Source organism: Chiloscyllium plagiosum, unplaced genomic scaffold (genome assembly GCF_037043375.1).
Source record: "Chiloscyllium plagiosum isolate Xiang-an unplaced genomic scaffold, Cpla_swu_hap1 HiC_scaffold_14, whole genome shotgun sequence".
NCBI classification, from domain to species: domain Eukaryota; kingdom Metazoa; phylum Chordata; class Chondrichthyes; order Orectolobiformes; family Hemiscylliidae; genus Chiloscyllium; species Chiloscyllium plagiosum.
In genome coordinates, this window is record NW_028270152.1 from 21,105,451 (window position 1) to 21,125,814 (window position 20,364).

General features: G+C 42.1%; 1 protein-coding gene across 1 annotated transcript in view; it reads left to right on the forward strand.

The window, feature by feature from the left end:
- Positions 1–611: 611 nt before the first annotated feature.
- LOC122559192 (deoxyribonuclease gamma) overlaps positions 612–20,364 on the forward strand; it is a 34,999-nt gene continuing 15,246 nt past the window's right edge. Inside the window, exons 1-5 of the mRNA XM_043708574.2 lie at positions 612–633; positions 1,272–1,337; positions 10,895–11,004; positions 12,416–12,504; positions 16,223–16,306. Of these exons, the coding sequence (XP_043564509.2) occupies positions 10,924–11,004; positions 12,416–12,504; positions 16,223–16,306 (254 nt within the window). The 5' untranslated portion in view covers positions 612–633; positions 1,272–1,337; positions 10,895–10,923. The remainder of the gene's footprint in view (positions 634–1,271; positions 1,338–10,894; positions 11,005–12,415; positions 12,505–16,222; positions 16,307–20,364) is intronic.

Below are 20,364 nucleotides of genomic sequence, written 5' to 3' on the forward strand. Positions count from 1 at the left end.
TTCCCCTGTCCCTTTAAGACTCAGTTAATGCAACCTTTGCTCATTATCATGCAAGAGTCACTTATTGCACTCCACCAAAGTAGCTATATGCTTCCCTTCATGATCTAAATAAGTAGAATTCACTGCCTTTCGCTTGCCAGATGACACTGTAACATTAAACGTTATCAATTTTTATTGCAGAATGAACTTTAGCAACAAACACCACATGCAACCAGAATAAGTAAACTATTTAACATTAAACAAATACATAAATGAAAGACTGGCCGATTTCTTCAATGGATTCTGGATCAGTGGTGCTGGAAGAGCACAGCAATTCAGGCAGCATCCGAGGACAGGCAAAATCAATGTTTCGGGCAAAAGCCCTTCATCAGGAAAGCAGAGTTTGAGTTCTCGTTGACGTTATCCAGTACAGGTGTTAACCAAGCTCACTGGGTTGTACATTCACCTGAATTGGAAGTTTGTCAGTTCAAGTGGGAAACGCAAATTTGGGCAGGGCTTATACAATTAAGGATATGATTCTGGGGTGTGTTGCTGAACAAAGAGACCTTGGAGTGCAGGTTCATAGTTCCTTGCAAGTGGAGGCACGGGCAGACAGGATAGTGAAGAAGGTGTTTGGTACGCTTGTCTTTATCGGTCAGTGCATTGAGTATAGGAGTTGGAAGGTCATGTTGTGGCTGTACAGGACATTAGTTAGGCCAAAGTGCCAATTCAATTCCCACCTCGGGTGACTCTCTGTGTGGAGTTTGCACATTCTCCCCCTGTGTCTGTGTGGGTTTCCTTCGGGTGCTCCGGTGTCGTCCCACAATCCAAAGATGTGCAGGTTAGGTGAATTGGCCATGCTAAACTGCCCATAGCAATTTATGTGTAGATTAATGCTTAGTCTGGGGTAAATGTCAGGGAATGGGTCTGGGTGGGTTATGTTCGGAGGGTCGGTGTGGACTTCTTGGGCCAAAGGGCCTGTTCCCACACTATATGATTATATGATTTAAAAGGAACCTAAGGGACAACTTTTTCACACAGAGGGTGGTGTGTGTATGGAATGAGCTGCCAGAGGAAGTGGTGGAGGCTGGTACAACTACAATATTTAAAAGGCACTTGGATAGGTATATGAAAAGGAAGGGTTTGGAGGGTTATGGGCCAAATGCTGGCAAATGGAACAAGATTTATTTAAGATGTCTGGTCAGCATAGACAAGTTGGACTGAAGGGTCCGTTTCCATGCCGTACATCTCCAAGACTCTGTAACTCTGTGACTCTCTAACTCACCAAGCAGGTTTTTCAACTTATGTTCAAACTCTGCACAGACTACAAGTGCCACAGCAGATTCTGCTTGAATCAGGTAAAGAACTCTTTTGTTTATTTACTTGCTTAAAGCTTTAGCATGAGTAGGAATGTCAAAAAAAATTATGCATAAATGAAAGTAGAGATTACCTAAATATTTTCAGGAATATGAAACTTTGAAAAGAGCAATTCCAGAAAACTTAACTTTCTTGGGGAATCGTTGAAAAGTGAGTGTCTTACAAAGATTAGATTAGATTAGATTACATACAGTGTGGAAACAGGCCCTTCGGCCCAACAAGTCCACACCGCCCCGCCGAAGCGCAACCCACCCATACCCCTACATTTATCCCTTACCTAACACTACGGGCAATTTAGCATGGCCAATTCACCTGACCTGCACATCTTTGGACTGTGGGAGGAAACCGGAGCACCCGGAGGAAACCCACGCAGACACGGGGAGAACGTGCAAACTCCACACAGTCAGTCGCCTGAGGCTTACAAAAGAAAAATGTTTTGCTTCTGCAGTTATTATGAGAATCAGCGTTACTGTAATTTTTAAGTCAGATTAAAGGAATCTGCACGGTCTCGGCAAAATCACGATTTGCAAAATTGCAAAGAACTTAACAATGCAAAGCTATTAAAGCAATTGTAGCTTGGAGCTATTTCCACCTTTTGACAAATGGATCGCAGATTTTGAGGTGGTTTTATTTCAGATGGAGAGGAAATATATGAACTTGTATAACTGAAATCCAAGCTGAAACTTGAAACTGATAGAAAAAATTTACTTTGACACTGATGACATGATAATTTTCAGAATTGGGGTAAGATTTCATTAAGCCTGGCTGGCTTGGACCTACAACACAGTGATAGTTATGACATAAAGACAGAAAATACAGGAGAAACTCAGCAGGTTTGGTAGCATCTGTAGAAGAATAGAACTAATATTATGTTATTATATTATATAGTAAATATATACATATTCCATGACATGAAATTGTCTTGAAAGCCTTTCGAATGATTTTAAAAACAAACCAGAAAATCAAAGGCTTGTGGTATGTGATGGGGCCAGGAAGAGGGAAACAGATGAAAATGTGAAACACTGAGGAATGCGGTAACATGTTTGCGAAACATCAGAAAATGTAGCAAGATAATATCTATTGAACACTTCGCCTGCTGTCTCTAATCAGTAGTTGTCAAGCCAAGCAGGGTGCAGCAAAGAGGAAAGTGAAAGACTGGTCAGGGGTTCATTTCTGAAGAAAGACCCATGAAACCAAATTTATTTTGTGGAAAAAACACAACTAGGGCGGCACGGTGGCACAGTGGTTAGCACTGCTGCCTCACAGCTCCAGAGACCTGGGTTCAATTCCCGCCTCAGGCGACTGACTGTGTGGAGTTTGCACATTCTCCCCGTGTCTGCATGGGTTTCCTCCGGGTGCTCTGGTTTCCTCCCAGAGTCCAAAGATGTGCAGGTCAGGTGAATTGGCCATGCTAAATTGCCCGTAGTGTTAGGTAAAGGGTAAATGTAGGGGGTATGAGTGGGTTGCGCTTCAGCGGGGCGGTGTCGACTTGTTGGGCCGAAGGGCCTGTTTCCACACTGTAAGTAATCTAATCTAATCTAAAAAAAAAAATGCTTTTAAGAATGGCTGTCTAACTCAGACAAAGTTAATATATATGGGTAAAGTTGGCATTGTCCCAGAGGACCATCGGGACGATTAACTGGAATCTCTTTAACTGCAAGATCGCTGTAGTGATTGTAGTGCGGTTAGCCAGGTAGCTGACATCATAGGAACTGAAAGGACTGCCGATGCTGTAAACCAGAAACAAAAATAATAATTGCTGGAAAAGGTCAGCGGGTCTGGCAACATCTGTGGAGAGAAATCAGGGTTAACGTGCAGGAGGGTTTCCTGACACAATATGTAGATAGGCCAACAAGAGGTGAGGCCATACTGGATTTGGTTCTGGGTAACGAACCAGGCCAGGTGTTAGAATTAGAGGTAGGTGAACACTTTGGGGACAGTGACCACAATTCGGTGACTTTTACTCTAGTGATGGAGAGGGATAAGTGTGCACCGCAGGGCAAGAGTTATAGCTGGGGGCAGGGAAATTATGATGCGGTGAGGCATGACTTAGGATGCGTGGCTTGGAAAAGTAAGCTTCAAGGCAAGGGCGTAATTGATATGTGGAGCTTGTTCAAGGAGCAACTATTGAGTGTCCTTGATAAGTATGTACCTGTCAGGCAGGGAGGAAAGGGTCGTGTGAGGGAGCCATGGTTTAATAAGGAATTGGAATCCCTTATTAAATGGAAGAGGGCGGCCTATGTAAAGATGAGGCGTGAAGGTTCAATTGGGCGATTGAGAGTTATAAGATAGCCAGGAAGGACCTGAAGAGAGAGCTAAGAGCAGCAAGGAGGGAACATGAAAGGTCCTTAGTTGGTAGGATTAGGGAAAACCCTAAGGCTTTCTATAGGTATGTCAGGAATAAAAGAATGACTAGGGTAGGAATAGGTCCAGTCAACGATAGTAGTGGGAAGTTGCGTGTGGAGGCTGAAGAAATTGGGGAGACACTGAATGAATACTTTTCGTCAGTATTCACTCAGGAACAGGACATTGTTGCCGATGTGAATACTGAGTCATAATTAAGTAGAATGAATGGCTTTGAGGTATGTAGGGAAGAGATGTTGGAAATTCTGGAAAGGGTGAAAATAGATAAGTCCCCTGGGCCTGATGGCATTTATCCTAGGTTTCTCTGGGAAGCAAGGGAGGAGATTGCAGAGCCTTGATTTTTATGTCCTCGTTGTCTACAGGAGTAGTGCCAGAAGACTAGAGGCTAGCAAATGTGGTTCCCTTGTTCAAGAAGGGGAGTAGGGATAACCCTAGTAACTATAGGCCGGTGAGTCTCACTTCTGTTGTGGGCAAAGTCTTAGAGAGAATTGTAAGGGATAGGATTTATGAACATCTGGATAGGAATAATATGATCAAGGATAGTCAGCATGGTTTTGTGAAGGGCAGGTCGTGCCTCACAAACCTTATTGAATTCTTTGAGAAGGTGACTAAGGAGGTGGACGAGGGGAAAGCGGTAGATGTGGTGCATATGGATTTTAGTAAGGCGTTTGATAAGGTTCCCCATGGTAGGCTACTCCAAAAAATACGGAGGTATGACATTGAGGGTGAGTTGGAGATTTGGATTAGGAATTGGCTGGCTGGAAGAAGACAGAGGGTAGTAGTTGATGGTAAAGGTTCATCTTGGAGTGCCGTTACTAGCGGTGTTCCGCAAGGATCTGTTTTGGGACCATTGCTGTTTGTCATTTTTATAAATGACCTGGAGGAGGGGCTAGAAGGTTGGGTGAGCAAGTTTGCGGATGATACGAAAGTCAGAGGAGTTGTTGACAGTGAGGAAGGATGTGGCAGGTTACAGCAGGATATAGATAAGCTGCAGAACTGGGCAGAAAGGTGGCAAATAGAGTTCAATGGAGCTAAGTGTGAGGTGATTCACTTTGGTAAGAGTAACAAAAAGATGGGGTACTGGGCTAATGGTCGGATACTTGGTAGTGTGGATAAGCAGAGGGATCTTGGTGTCCATGTGCACAGATCTTTGAAAGTTGCCACCCAGGTAAATAGTGCGGTGAAGAAGGCATATGGCGTACTGGCTTTTATTGGTAGAGGAATTGAGTTCCGGAGTCCTGAGGTCATTTTGCAGTTGTATGAGACTCTGGTGCGGCCGCATCTGGAGTATTGTGTGCAGTTTTGGTTGCCATACTATAGGAAGGATGTGGAGGCACTGGAACGGGTCCTGAGGGGGTTACCAGGATGTTGCCTGGTATGGTAGAAAGATCGTATGAGGAAAGGCTGAGGCACTTGGGGTTGTTTTCATTGGAAAAAAGAAGGTTTAGGGGTGACTTGATAGAGGTGTACAAGATGATTAGGGATTTAGATAGGGTTGACCGTGAGATCCTTTTTCCACGTATGGAGTCAGCTATTACGAGGGGGCATAGCTTTAAATTAAGGGGTGGTAGGTATAGGACAGATGTTAGGGGTAGATTCTTTACTCAGTGAGTCGTGAGTTCATGGAATGCCCTGCCAGTAGCAGTGGTGGACTCTCCCTCTTTATGGGCATTTAAGCAGGCATTGGATAGGCATATGGAGGATAGTGGGCTAGTGTAGGTTAGGTGGGCTTGGATCAGCGCAACATTGAGGGCCAAAGGGCCTGTACTGCGCTGTATTCTTCTATGTTCTATGTTCTATGTAACATTTCAGATCAAGTGTCCCTTCCCCAGATTGTTCACAAGGTCAGAATTGAGAGAAAGCTATTTTAGTAATTAGCCACTTGGTAATACAGTTCGTTCTGCTATAATGCGTGTTTTGTTAACGTGAATTTGTGTAATGCGATTGACACATTGGTGACACTGTTTCTAAAACGCAAACTTTTAAAATGTGTGTTTTCTGTAACGCCATTACATCGCCAACACTTTAAGTGCTTTTTCTAAATCCCGATTTTTCTGTAATGCAGGCTTGAACAAAATGCAACCACCACATTGTAGAGCTACTTGTTGGAACAGGCAGCCATAAATTGATAGAAAATGCTGTAACTAGGTCAAAGGCTCAGCCTCTATAGAAAGACAAAGAGTTTAGTTTGATGGTCTCTAGTTATTACCAAAAATAATGCTTTATGTCAAGAGGAGTTCAATCTCATTGAGAATGGAGATGGAGGATGGAGTTTATCTACCTCCCTGGGCAACTCTGCTATAAGATCCAAATGAATTTTTAGCCTACCTTATTTGAAGGAATATATTCATGATTGAAGTAATCCTTGGCAGATTGTACAAGATTCTGGATTAGTGATGCTGGAAGAGCACAGCAGTTCAGGCAGCATCCGAAGAACAGTAAAATCGACATTTCGGGCAAAAGCCCTTCATCAGGAATACAGGCAGACAGCCTGAAGGGTGGAGAGATAAGTTACTTTCCAGCATCTGCAGTCATTGTTTTTACCTAGATTGTACAAGAAGCAAGCATAGGGGAAAATGATATTTTTTCAGTTCAACTACATTAACCTGTAAACATCTTTTAAAAAAGATGAAGTAAACCAGGGATCCAAGTTCAATTTTAGCCTCAGGTGACTATCTGTGTGGATTCTGCATGGATTTCCTCCGGGTGCTCCAGTTTCCTCCCACAGTCCAAAGTTGTGGGGCGTAGGTGGATTGGCCATGCTAAATTGACCACAGTGTCCAGGGATATACAGGCTAGGTGGATTAGCCAGGGAAAACACAGATTTACAGGAATAGGGTGGAGGGGTGGGTCTGGGAAGGATGTCCTTTGGAGGAGCAGTGTAGACACGAAGGGCCGAATGACTCGCTTCCACACTGTAAGGATTCTATGATTCTATAATTTAGTCAAAGCCATTTTTCCTTTAATGGTTTTGACTTTGACTAAAATCCCCTGCCTTTGCTTTTGCATTTAATTGATGTCTAATATGGTTGGAAAATATAAATTGTTAAAAATTACTGAAGCATCAATCAGCCCACTTGGAGATACAGAGGAAGCTGAAAAACATGATCAGATGTCACAAGCCATAAGGTTATAGTTCAACAAGTTCATTTGAAATCACAAGCTTTCGGAGGGCTACTTCCTTGTCAGGTGACTTCATCGCTGGAAAGAAGATGTTGGGTTCTGACAAAGACACAACTCAGCATGTTGTCCCTAGCTTCATCATTCCTGAAGAAGGGCCTGTGCCCGAAACATCGAATCTCCTGTTCCCTGGATGCTGCCTGACCTGCTGTGCTGTTCCAGCAATAAAGTTTCAACCTAGCTTCATCTGTCCATAGATGCTGCTTGACCTGCAGAGTAGCTCCAGAATTTTCTATTTCTGATTCATAGTCCCTTTTTTTGATTTATGCAATGGCACAGTCTTACAATGCATTCAGTGTGCCATTTTTACATAAATATAGAGAATATTGGAGAAACTCATCAGGTCTGGCAGCATCTATGGAGAAAAAAGAGTTAATGTTTTGAGTCTGGTATGACTCTACTTCAGGAGTTCCTCAGTTAGGCATGGATGGTTCATCTTTTGTATAGTCATTTTCCCCAATGTTAAGTCTTATAAAATATCTCCTTACATGTCTGCCAAAACTTATCTACCCCAGTATATTTATTCTCCTGGTCTATTTTAGCAACTTTATTCTCACATATCTGTAATTTCCTTTATTCAATGTTTAAAAAGTGGTTTCAGATCAATATTTCTCAGCCCTCAATTGAAAATGAAATATAATAATATTATAGTTACACTTCTAGATTCATTCTTTATTAGGAGATCATTACTTACGCCTGCCTCATTAAACATTGCCAGATTTAAAATAACCTCTTCCTGGTTTTTTCCACACTACATTGTTCTAAAGAAATTGTCTGAAATACATATGCAAACTCATCCTCAAAATTACTTCTGCTCACTTGGTTTGCTTAAAGATTAGAATTGCCCAAAAATTATTACAGTACTTTTCTTACAAATTCTATTACTTCTCAATCAGTAACTTTTTCCAAAGTATAGCTATTGTTTTTGAATTGAAGGGGGCAGTTTCTACAAACTACTCCCATCAGTCACTTCTTTCCCTTGCTAACAAATGGCTATCATATTATACAATGTATTTCTGCTTCCATGACCAAAGCATCCATCTCATTATGCTTGATGTGTGAAGTCAGTTCAAAACTTTATTTCTGCCTAGTTACCTTTTATGCCCAAAGATGTAGGGGTACGTGTATAGAATGAGCTGCCAGAGGAAGTGGTGGAGGCTGGTACAATTGCAACATCTAAGAGGTATTTGGATGGGTATATGAATAGGAAGGGTTGGGAGGATTATCGACCGGGTGCTGGCAGGTGGGACTAGATTGTGTTGGGATATCTGGTCAGCATGGACGGGTTGGACCAAAGGGTCTGTTTCCATGCTGTACATCTCTATGACTCTATGTGCAGGCTAGGTGAATTGGCCATGGTAAATTGCCCATAGTGTTCAGGGATATGTAGGTTGGGTGCATTTGTCAGGGGAAATGTAAAGTGGTAGGTGAATGGGTCTGGGTGGGATACTTAAGAGGGTCAGTGTGGACTTAGAGTCATAGAGTCACAGAGATGTACAGCACGGAAACAGATCATTCAGTCCAACTCATCCATGCCAACCAGGTCTCCTAACCTAATCTAATCCCGATTTGGAGATGCCGGTGTTGGACTTGGGTGTACAAAGTTAAAAATCACACAACACCAGGTTATAGTCCAACAGGTTTAATTGGAAGCACACTAGCTTTCGGAGCGATGCTCCTTCATCAGGTGATAGTGGAGGGCTCGATCGTAACACAGAATTCATAGCAAAAATTTACAGTGTGATGTAACTGAAATTATACATTGAAAAATTGATTGTCTGTTAAACCTTTCATCTGTTAGAATACAGTGATAGTTTCACTTCTTTCATGTGTAAGTCACAAATCCTTGTTTTTTAAAAGTTGCATTCTCAGGTTAGCTGTTAACAATGGTGATAGCTAGACAATATGTTGAAGGTGTTGGCCCCCTGTGTTCTCTGTCTATACCATGATGTTTAGATTGATCCTAATCTAAAAAGTGAGATAACAGAGTTTTACATAAATTCAAGCAGTAATCTAATCCCATTTGCCAGCACTTGTTGGGCCAAATGGCTATCTCCACACTGTAGAGATTCTATGATCTATGATCTATACTTTATTTCCAGCTCTGACCTTAATAACTGGACGCATTTTTGTTTATATGCTCTATCCCTTCCTTTCACACACTCGTTATCCTTACCCATATCACTGTGCATATTACGTTGTTCTCTCTTTTTAATCTTTGAAATGTGCCTTCCCTTGAACCTTGTCCTCTCTATTTATTTAAAGTCCTCTCCATTCCTCTAGTTTTATGACTCATAAGGATTCAGTCTCAGTGCAGTTTAAATGAAACCTTTTCTAATGGAACAGTTCCCTCAGTGCTGGTGCCGATGTCCCATTAATTGAAACCCATCTCTTCCGCATCCACTTTAAGTCATGCTGACATTTAAGTCTGTCTGATATTATTTATCCTTTGCTCATGGCTCAGATAGTAATCCAAAGACTATTACCCGTGTGCTTTTACTTGATTATAAATTTTTGAACATAGCCTCTCATGCTCCTTCAGATGAACCTCTTTCACGTTTCTATTTATGTTGTTGGCATTCTCAAAATTCCATCTTTGCCCTCTTACTTCTGTCCTTCTAGCCTGCAGAGAGATATCCTTGACTCTGGTACTGGGCAGGGACTACAAATATATAGAGCAGTAAAGCACAGGATTAGGCCCTTTGGCCCACCATGTCTCCGTCAAGCAAGATGCCATTCTCAACTAAGTCCATCTGCCTGCCCTTAGTACACATCCCTCTATTCTCCACCTGTTCATGTGTTTGTTTAAATGCCTCTTAAAAGTTGCTACTGTATCTGCTTCTACCACCTCCCCTGGCACCGCATTCCAGGCACATACCGCTCTCTGTGTAAAACATTTTGCACCTCTCCTTTAAACTTTCCTCCTCTCACTTTATGTCAGTATTTGGCATTTCTATCTGGGTAACAAACTCTGACTATTCACCCTAATTTTCTCATAATTTTATGCACTTTGATCATGTCACCCCTCAGCCTCTGACACTCTAGTGAAAGCAAATCAAGTTTGTCCAACCTTTCCTTTATAGCTAATCCACTCTAATCCAAGTAACATCCTAGTAAAACTCTTTTGCACCCTCTCAATGCTTCCACATTCTTCGTATAGTGACCAGAACTGCACTCAATATGCCAAATGTGGCTGAACTAAAGTCTTGTGCAGCTGCAATATGACTTGCCAACTTTTATACTCAATGTCCCAACCAATGACGGCAAGTATGTTGTATACCTTCTTGACCACCTTATCCATTTGTGAATCAAACACTTGACTATGTAATGCATCTGGATATCAGCTATCAGTTATGTTCTCCTTTGGTCTCACTCCTGCGCTGCTTGTAATATTTCAGAATAGGTCTAGTTCCCATACGGCACTGAAACCCCTCACTCATCAAATACTGAAGTTACGTACTCTGACAAAGCTATACTCTGTCAAGCTCGACTCCATACCACTCATTTAAAAAAAAGGTCACAGATGAGTGAACATTATTTGGAGTTTTAACAGATGCTACTCAATTAATGCCTTTTCCTGGTATTCCCTTGTGTCCACTTTCCAGAGAAGTCACTGATAATGATCAGAAGCAGGAATCTCGGCTGATCTTTTTCTTGTATCACCTAGAGACAGATGTGTCTAATTATAACATTGTAGCTGAGACTAGTTACATCTGCACAGGTAACTGTTTGGATCTAAGACCTGCTTAATATGTTTGACTCCATACTTGCCACAAAATTAAGCACGAAGGGAGCTTGAATCAAATGCATGACCAACCCAGAATTAAGTAGTTGTTTCCTTTCCAAAAATGGCAAGAAAGCTAATACGTACAATCACAAAGTGTAAACTAAATTCCATTTAGAATTAAACAGTGTAATTCACTTGAATGATCAGTTTTGTGACCATGGGATGTCCATAAGTTAATATGGCTGGTGTTTTCTTTGCCTTTATTAGAATTCTGAATCGAATGTATGTGAGCCAAGATGAAGATCGCTGCATTTAACATTCAGCGGCTTGGGACAAGCAAAATCTCCAAACCCAATGTTGTGTCAACAATTGTCAATGTGAGTCTCATCATAATTTCACAGTCTCGATTGTTCAACACTCTAATACTCCAAGCTAACTAAAAATGCATTGAGGAAGCAGACCAAATCACTTCCACAACCCCAAGACCATGTACAAACCTCAACAATCTTTAAAAAAAACAACATTTTCGAGATTACTAAGTGAAAAGCGAATGCATAATTATAGTTGCCAACTGTACCTTGGGATTTCAACACCAACATGCACACGGTGGGAAATATAGGGAAAAATATGTTTGTTATGAGCAAGTAACCCAGCGGAACCAATTAACCAAGTTGGAACTGCAACCTCAGGAATGCTAATTGTGTAAAAAACTCCGAATCATGCATATTGTAAAATTGCATGTTGCAATACATTATAATAAATTGTCAGATTGTTTTATTCCATTGAAATCTCGTCCCCTTTGAGAACTGATTTTTAAGGGAGGTGACATGCCCTCTGCAATGCCTATGACAGGTCTGCTCTGCCTGTCTTTGGGAAGGTACGCTGAATTAATTTCCATCAGACTCTTACCTCAGCACCCAAAGGCCTACCTCTGATCAGCGGTGCCACCAGGGAGGCAGTGGATGCTGCTAGTGCTAAACCCTCCTGAGGTCTAGGGTTGCTGAGGAAACAGGTGAGTGAACAGCGAGAAATCCACTGTTTAATTTTCAATCTCCCTACATGGGGAGTTCCCCCACCTGTTACAGGGTGAATACTAGTGGCAATTTGGTGACCCCAGCTTTAATTGCCCTCTGTAGAACCTGAATTTGTGATGGGGCAGGAAAGCTGTCCACGAGCTTCCCTGCCATAAATATAATCAAGGCAGAGATGGGAAGGTAGCAGGACCCACTACCTTTCCACTTGACTAAATCTAGCCCTGTGATCTAACCCACCACATGAGGAAAGTGAATTCTGTGTTCTTTGTTTTACTGTCTCTGAATGTTCTTTTATGCAAGTGTCAAAGTCAGATCCACACATCTCACTCCCTTTCTTTCCTTCTCACTATATCAGATAATATGTACAGGAACTCTATATCAGTGTCTTCAAATGAGTCTATTACTGTGCACCACTCATAGGTACTTTAATATGCAGATGTGTTTGTGGCAATTTATACTGGCCCAAGCCAAACTCAAAAATATTTTCAGCTTTTCAGCTAACTATTGTAAGAGAAGGAGCGATGCTGCATTTAAAGTAATAGAGATATAGAGATTGATTGATTATTGACTAGAAATCAAAGGACCTTTAGATTTGAAATGTATTTAATCAGAAGTACCAAGATCCAGTGAATATTCCCTTCATAAGATCTTGCTTTAAATCGAGCAACTTTTCACAAGGAAAGTTTTAAAGATTTATTTCAATGTGTGAGCCTGTCCTACATGACAACATCATTTAATTGTTTCATTTGCTTAGATTTTGTTACGTTATGACATCACCCTGATCATGGAAGTCACTGACAAGTCAGAAAAAGCCACAAAAAGGCTGATGGAAGAGCTGAATAGGTAAGTGCAATCAATTAGTCAACCTGCTGATGTGAGGTAGTCTGGTGATAGTGGTGCTTGGCTAGTCACCAAGAAATCAGGAGTTCAAAGGTCATTATGCCAAGTGGTGAAATTGAACATAACATGGCTGGTAATTGCTATGAAAACATAACTGATTCATCCTGTCTTTGAGCAGAGAGGCTGTCACTCCTAACTAGTTCCATTCACATTGGACTCTAGGCCAATCTACAAGCTTCAATCTTAATTGTCTTCTGAAGCAGTCTAGCAAACTACTTAGTTGTCATGTGTGACACAGCCACTTCCTGCATAGTACGATTAGCATTGGGACGAATGGCCATTTGTTTTGCTTTTTGTGTGGCTGATTGTTGCAGAAACATTCAGCCTCCTAACCAGGAGAACCTCTTCTTCACCTCCAGATACTGTCTTGGGATTTTGCATGTTCACCTATCTCATTTAAACCTAATAACATGAAAACCTGCCAAGTTTCGGGCAACTGTCTGTGTGGAGTTTGCACGTTCTCCCCATGTCTGCGTGGGTTTCCTCTGGGTGCTCTGGTTTCCTCCCACAGTCCAAAGATGTGCAGGTTAGGTGAATTGGCCATGCTAAATTGCCCATAGTATTAGGTGGATTAGTCAGGAGTAAATGTAGGGGAAAGGGTCTGGGTGGGTTGCTCTTCGGAGGGTCAGTGTGAACTTGTTGGGCCGAAGGGCCTGTTTCCACACTGTAGGGAATCTAATCTAGTCTACTGACCGAAAGTCTTGGGTCCAGATGATATGTTCATGTCTTGACATGAGGCAGCAACTGAGTGCTGGATTGGCATGGAACAGTGTTGTCAACTGTTGCAGGTGGAGTCAAGGTGCTGGGCAAATGCCAGGGTAGGGAAAATGATATGTATTCATGATGATTCGAAAAGACTAAACTTGTAGAATTTTTAAAGAAAATTTGTTAAGGCTATTTCCTTTGACTCTATCACTTCCCATTCCCATAATATTTGCTCGTGTATCTCAATTGGTTAAGATCTTACTTCCAAGCAGCTGATTTTTGTGACAATGTGGTGCTATCTGAAGTAAAGCAAAAATGTTATTTCAATGTCTTGGTCAGTCTCTAAACCTCAACCATGACCAGCAAACTAATTTATCTCCTCATTTATCTCATTGCTGCTTGTGGGGACATACCTACCAGAGGATCCCAGAATTGCTATAGCACAGAAGGAGATCATTTGGCGCATTGTATCTGTGTTGATTCACCAAAGGAGTGCCACTCCCTCACCTTCTCCCCATAGTGCTGCATATTTTTCCCTTTCAGGTTATAATGTAATTCACTCGAGTGTCACAATTAAACCTGGTTGCATCACACTGTCAGAAATGTAATTCAGATCCCAACCACTTGCTGTGTGGAAAGATGTCATCATTGCTTCATTAGGAAACTACATTAAATCTGTGACTTCTTGGTCTAGAAATGTGGATATCAAATTAGTTGAGGAATAGAAAACAGTGAGTAATGGTTGGTTGGTATTCTTCAGACTGAAAGAAGGTTTGCAGTCGAGTTTCTAGCGATTAGTGTTGTTCTTCCTGATACATGAAAATAGAGTCATAGAGATGTACAACATGGAAACAGATCCTTCGGTCCAACTCGTCCATGCCGACCAGATATCCCAACCTAATCTAGTCCCACCTGCCAGCATCCGGCCCATATCCCTCCAAACCCTTCCTATTCATATACCCATCCAGATGCCTTTTAAGTGTTGCAATTGTACTAGCCTCCATCACTTCCTCTGGCAGCTCATTCCATACATGTACCACCCTTTGCATGAAAAAGTTGTCCCTTAGGTCTCTTTTATATTTTTCCCCTCTCACCCTAAATCTATGCCCTCAAATTCTGGACTCCCCTACCCCAGGGAAAAGACATTGGCTATTTTTCCTGTCCATGCCCGTTATGATTTTATAAAACTCTATAAGATCACCCCCCAGCCTCCGACGCTCCAGGGAAAACATCCCCAGCCTATTCAACCTCTCCCTATAGCTCAAACCCTTCAACCCTGGCAACATCCTTGTAGATCTTTTCTGAACCTATTCAAGTGTCACAACATACTTCTGATAGGATGGAGTCCAGAGTTGCACACAATATTCCAAAAGTGGCCTAACCAATGTCCTGTATAGCCGCAACATGACCTCCCATCTCCAGTACTCAGTACATTGACCAATAAAGGAAAGCATACCAAATGCTTCTTCACTATCCTATCTACCCTTGACTCTATTTTCAAGAGCTATGAACCTGGACTCCAAGGTCTCTTTATTCAGGATTTTGATGTGTAAAGGACAACTTCAAAGTTTTCACATTAACAGAAGTTGGGAGAATTATAAACTGTGCAGAACTTCAAAATGGCAATGATATTGTAGTGGACAGATGGGTGGCAGACGCAGATCACTGCAGGGAAAAGATTGGCACTTAGTCAAAGTGTTGAGATGGTCAGTGTAGAGACAATAGACCAATGGCCTCATTTTGAACCAAAATAATTCTGTAATTCACAATGGTTGCTATGTGAATACAGGTGTACACAATGGAAATTCAACAAAAGCCTGTGCAACTTCCTGATTGAATTTGCATATAAAGTATTGTCAGGAAGCAGCAAATGGCAGCACAAAAAGTGTAACTTTCTAGTTGGGCTGTGAGGCAGCTGTAGGCCTCACTGTACAAATTTCCTGTTAATCTTTTCTCTGGTCCTCACCACGTTTAAACGTACGATTTAGGAGTAGGAGTAGGCCATCCAGCCTTGTTTTCACTCCACCATTTGGTAAGATCATGGATAATCTGATTGTGGCCTTCATTTTCCTGTCTACTTCAGAGACACTTTGACTTTCTTACTAACTCACTCAGCCTTAAAAGTATCCAGCGACACTGCTGCAACCTTGTTTGGGTGTGAGAATTCTGCAGACTGCTTACCCACACAGAAAATAAATGTCTCCATGGAGTAATTATTTTACACAGACGTTGGTTTGCATGTGGTATAAACTTCCTGAGGAAGTGGCAGAGATGGGCACAGTTACAGCATTTGAAAGACACTCAGATAAGGACATGAATTGGAAAGGTATGGAGCGATATGGGCCAGGAGTACACAGGTGGAACTAGTTTAGCTTGGATTATGTTCAGCATGGACTGGTTGGACCGAAGGGTTTGTTTCCGTAATGTGATTCTAAAGAAGAAACATCCATTCCGCATATGTTTTATAAGGATCATTTCTCAATCATCTAAGCTATCATCTAAGCTATACAACCTTTCTTCATATGGCAAAGTCTACCATCCCATTTATCAGGGCGGAGAAGGTGAGCACTGCAGATGCTGGAGATCAGAGTCAAGAGTGCAGCACTGGAAAAGCACAGCAGGTCAGGCAGCACCCAAGGAGCAGGAGAATCGATGTTTCGGGCAGAAGCCCTGCATCAGGAAAGGGCTTTCTGATGAAGGGTTTATGCCTGAACTGTCGGCTGGGATGCTCAAGCTTTCTAAATTGGGACATTCTCCTTGTTGGGAATGAAAGTCCCAGTGTTAACTTATCAAGGTGACTCCGAACATATTATCTGCAGACTTTTGACTTGTGATGGAGGATCAGGAATCTGTTCCCCAATAAAATCCAGACTTGAGAATTTCAATCTATAGGACGGAAGATAGCTGCTTGTTGATTCTCTGCACTTACCTTTCTTTTTCTTTTCCACAACTGCAGACAAGCTGTAAACCATTACTCCTTCGTAATAAGCAAACCCCTGGGACGAGCAAGTTACAAGGAGCAGTACCTCTTTGTTTATCGGTGAGTAAATAAGCAAAGATCAAAGAACACAAAAGTATGTCAAAAATGGGGATTTGACAAACTCAAGCAGAGAGTTGAATTTTTGCTTGTTTTTTCAAGGTTGAAAGTTCAGTGTCTACACATATTTCCAGTTTGCCTCAAAAGGTTGCTAATTTTTCATATTTGGATTTTTTTTAGATTAGATTAGATTACAGTGTGGAAACAGGCCCTTCGGCCCAACAAGTCCACACCGACCCGCCGAAGCAAAACCCACCCATACCCCTACATTTACCCCTTACCTAGCACTATGGGCAATTTTTTAGTATGGCCAATTCACCTGACCCTGCACATCTTTGTGATGTGGGAGGAAACCGGAGCACCCGGAGGAAACCCACGCAGACACGGGGAGAACGTGCAAACTCCACACAGTCAGTCGCCTGAGGCGGGAATTGAACCCGGGTCTCTGGCGCTGTGAGGCAGCAGTGCTATAACCTGTTCCCTTCCGGTGGGAGTTTCACCCAATAATTGCAACAAGGGTTTTCTTAAAATGCACACCAATTTGAAAAGAATAAAAAACCATTGGGTGGAATCTTATTATAGAGATGGGAGCCTTCTCTTTCAGCTGGATAGTCAGCAAGGGAACTCCCAGGGATCCTGGGAATCAGCAGACTGACTCCCAGGATCATAAAAGGTGAAAGTTCAAATGACTCTCTGGCAAGGTGTGTTGGGATTATAAGATTGAGGGTCACGGAGAGAAGATTCAGGGGCTTTGGAACTAAGGGCAGGAGTTGGGTCTCAGAGGACACCCATCTTCTCTATGTCTTGCTGGCAAATGCTTTCTGGAGACTAATTCAAGCGAATGGTCAAGAATCAATAGCAAATATGAAGAGAGCTGGAAAAGCACAGCAGGTCAGGCAGCATCCGAGGAACAGGAAAATTGACGTTTTGGGCAAAAGCCCTTCATCAGGAAGGGCTTTCCTGAGCATTGGTTTTCAGGTGATATGGGGTATGGGACATGAACCAGATATGGTTTCCGGATGAAGGGCTTTTGTTCGAAACGTCAATTTTCCTGCTCCTCGGATGCTGCCTGACCTGCTGTGCTTTTCCAGCACTACTCTAATCTTGACTCTAATTTCCAGCATCTGCAGTACCCACTTTTGCCTAACAAATATGAGGAGCATATCTTGTTTCACAGTCACTTTGTTTCAGAATGCAACACATTATATGCTATTAGAATGAAATGGGGAAGGAGCTGCTTTAACACCGCTCCTCAGATGTTGGTTCATGTATCACGATTCTCATTGTTGTCAGTAGCCGGGTCAGTGCAAAAGATCCATTCTTAAGCTGGCTATTTCTGATAGTTTTCAGGTAATAAACAGATCCTGGGGTGATGGTGGGAAGTACATTTCATTGGTGCTGTCACAAAATTGTGTCATAATATCAGCACATGAAATCCTTTCTGTCAGCTTTGCAGTAACATCTTTGACATTTACTCCCTCCATTACTGACGCACAGTGGTAGTCATGACTGCAACAACTCATCAAGGACCCCTCAGACAGCACCTTCTAAACCCTCAACTGTCACTACTTAGGACAAAAGTAATAGATATATGGGAACAACAAAACCTACATGTTCCCATTCCAGATTCACGCCATCCTGATTTCAAAATATGTCACTGTTCCTTCAGTGCTGCTGGGTCAAAGTTAGGGAACCCCCTCCCTAATGCACCTACACTACAGGACTACAGCTGTTTAAGAAGGAAGCCCACCACCACCTTCTCAAGAGCAGTTGGGAATAGGAAACAAATGCTAGTTTAGCCAGTCATGCCCACATGAATGAATTTGAAAAAAACAGCATGCAAATGGTAGTATCATGTGCATATAAACCATTTTGAAATGCACAAGCCAGCTCTTTCTGTGGGACATTAGGCTTCATAAGAATTCTAGCTGTACAAAGCAGCATGTCAATGAGGTAGTTCTCATGAGTCTGAGCTGCAATGTGTGAAGATAAAATCATATACCTGTAATCTCATAGTAGCCTAGAAAATATAACTAATTACATTGTGACCTCACATATCAAGTACTCCAATGTCTGAAACACCAATTGTCCAGAAATATTTCGAGCATACCCAGCAATTCACAAACAACTGTTCAGGTGCTGAATCAAATTGCTGAAGCATGGGCTTACTAAAGATGATGAATGTTTGATTGCTTCTTCCTGTGGTGCTTTTGAAAGTACAATTTTGGAGCAGGTATTCATTACAATGTTAAAATGCTAACAATTTCTGGTAAATATTTATAGCTGTAGTGGCATCTTCTGATTTATATGTTTGCAGTTAGGCATTCTAATGTCATTCTGGATGAGAGTGGTGCTGGAAAAGCACAGTAGTTCAGGCAGCATCCTAGGAGCAGAAAAATCGACGTTTTCCAGCACCACTCTCATCCAGAATCTGGTTTCTAGCATCTGCAGTCATTGTTTTTACCTATTCTATTGTCATTCTATGATCCAGAAACTCAGAAATGCAAGGAAAAAAAATACTTGCTCCCAAGCATTCCAGAAAGAAGAGGTTGCAATGTTTTATTAAAAGATTAGATTCCCTACAGTGTGGGAACAGGCCCTTTGGCCCAACAAGTCCACACCAACTCTCTGAAGAGTAACCCAGCCAGACCCATTTCCCTCTGACTAATGCACCTAACACTATGGACAATTTAGCACGGCCAATTCACCTAACCTGCACATCTTTGGACTGTGGGCGGAAGCCAGAGTACCTGGAGGAAACCCACGCAGACACAGGGAGAATGTGTAAACTCCACACAGACTGCCGCCCGAATCAAACCCGGGTCCCTGGTGCTGTGAGGCAGCAGCGCTAACCACTGAGCCACCGTGCTGCCATGTCCATACTGGAATGCTACTCCCAATCCTTATCAGAAATGCATTGCTTAGCTGCTGGAACCAGTGAGGCCGTGTCCCTACTGTTGGACACAACCAGATGTCTGGTGAGGAAGTCAATTAGGATTCTTCTGACTAAGATTACAATTCTGACAGAGCCAGTGTGACTCACCAGACTCTCTTCACTGTTGGAGATGGTTAAGAACTCTGACCAGGCTGTTAAAGCTTTGCTGCTGAAGATGGTATATCCCCTAAACACAAATCAAGTTTTCCATCTCTTGAGCTATCACACTCCATTTAGATCTTAATGAGTCATAGAGCAAGTTGAAAATCAATCACTCAGGGCAGGTTTGAAACAGATGAGAATAGTTACCAGGTTCAGTGGAGAAATTGACATCTAATGACTAGAGTAGGCAGATGGCTAGGCTTCCATTATGATTATTACAAAATAGGGATGCCGTAATTGAGCTAAATTGTCTACATTAGCTGCTCATTACATTACTTATATAGATTCAAGAAGATTTAGAACTAGCTGTAATACGTTGCTGACCTCAGTGCTCACACTCTTAGGTATGTTAATCCAGGATATCCATGTTTCTGTCTGGCTCTGGCTGTGTGTGGGGCCTTGGAGTTTTGAAAGTTTAAATTAATATTGTTATTAATTTGCAAATACTTCAAATTCTTAACAATGACACATATTGGTGGAGTGGCCTAGGATTTACAAACAGGCAGGTAAATACACTTAACATTGTTGCTTCCAAAGTTGCAGATCCACAAAAAAAATAGGACAGCAACCCCCTCTCCCCCCAACTCCAAATAAGAAATAAAGACACCAGTAGGGCTATATTGTTTGGGCATGTCTCGGGGGCACTATCTGAGACAGACAATGTGGGCTCACGTCCCAATAAAAGATCCAGTTCCGCAGGGTCAGCAACATTCTGCTCAGCAGCAGGAGTCTCAATTTTCATCCCTCAACCCAACATTGGTAAGACTGATTTTCCAGTCACTATAATATTACTGTTCCTGGGACCTTGTGAGCAAATTGCTTGCCACATATTCCTGCATCACATCAGTTCAAAAAGCATTTTGTTGACTGTAGAAAGTTTTGAGAGATTGTGAAGGAGTCTATATACAAGATGCAAGTTCTTTCTTTTAAGGGTTAGATAGCCAGGTAATCTAAGGCAACAGGA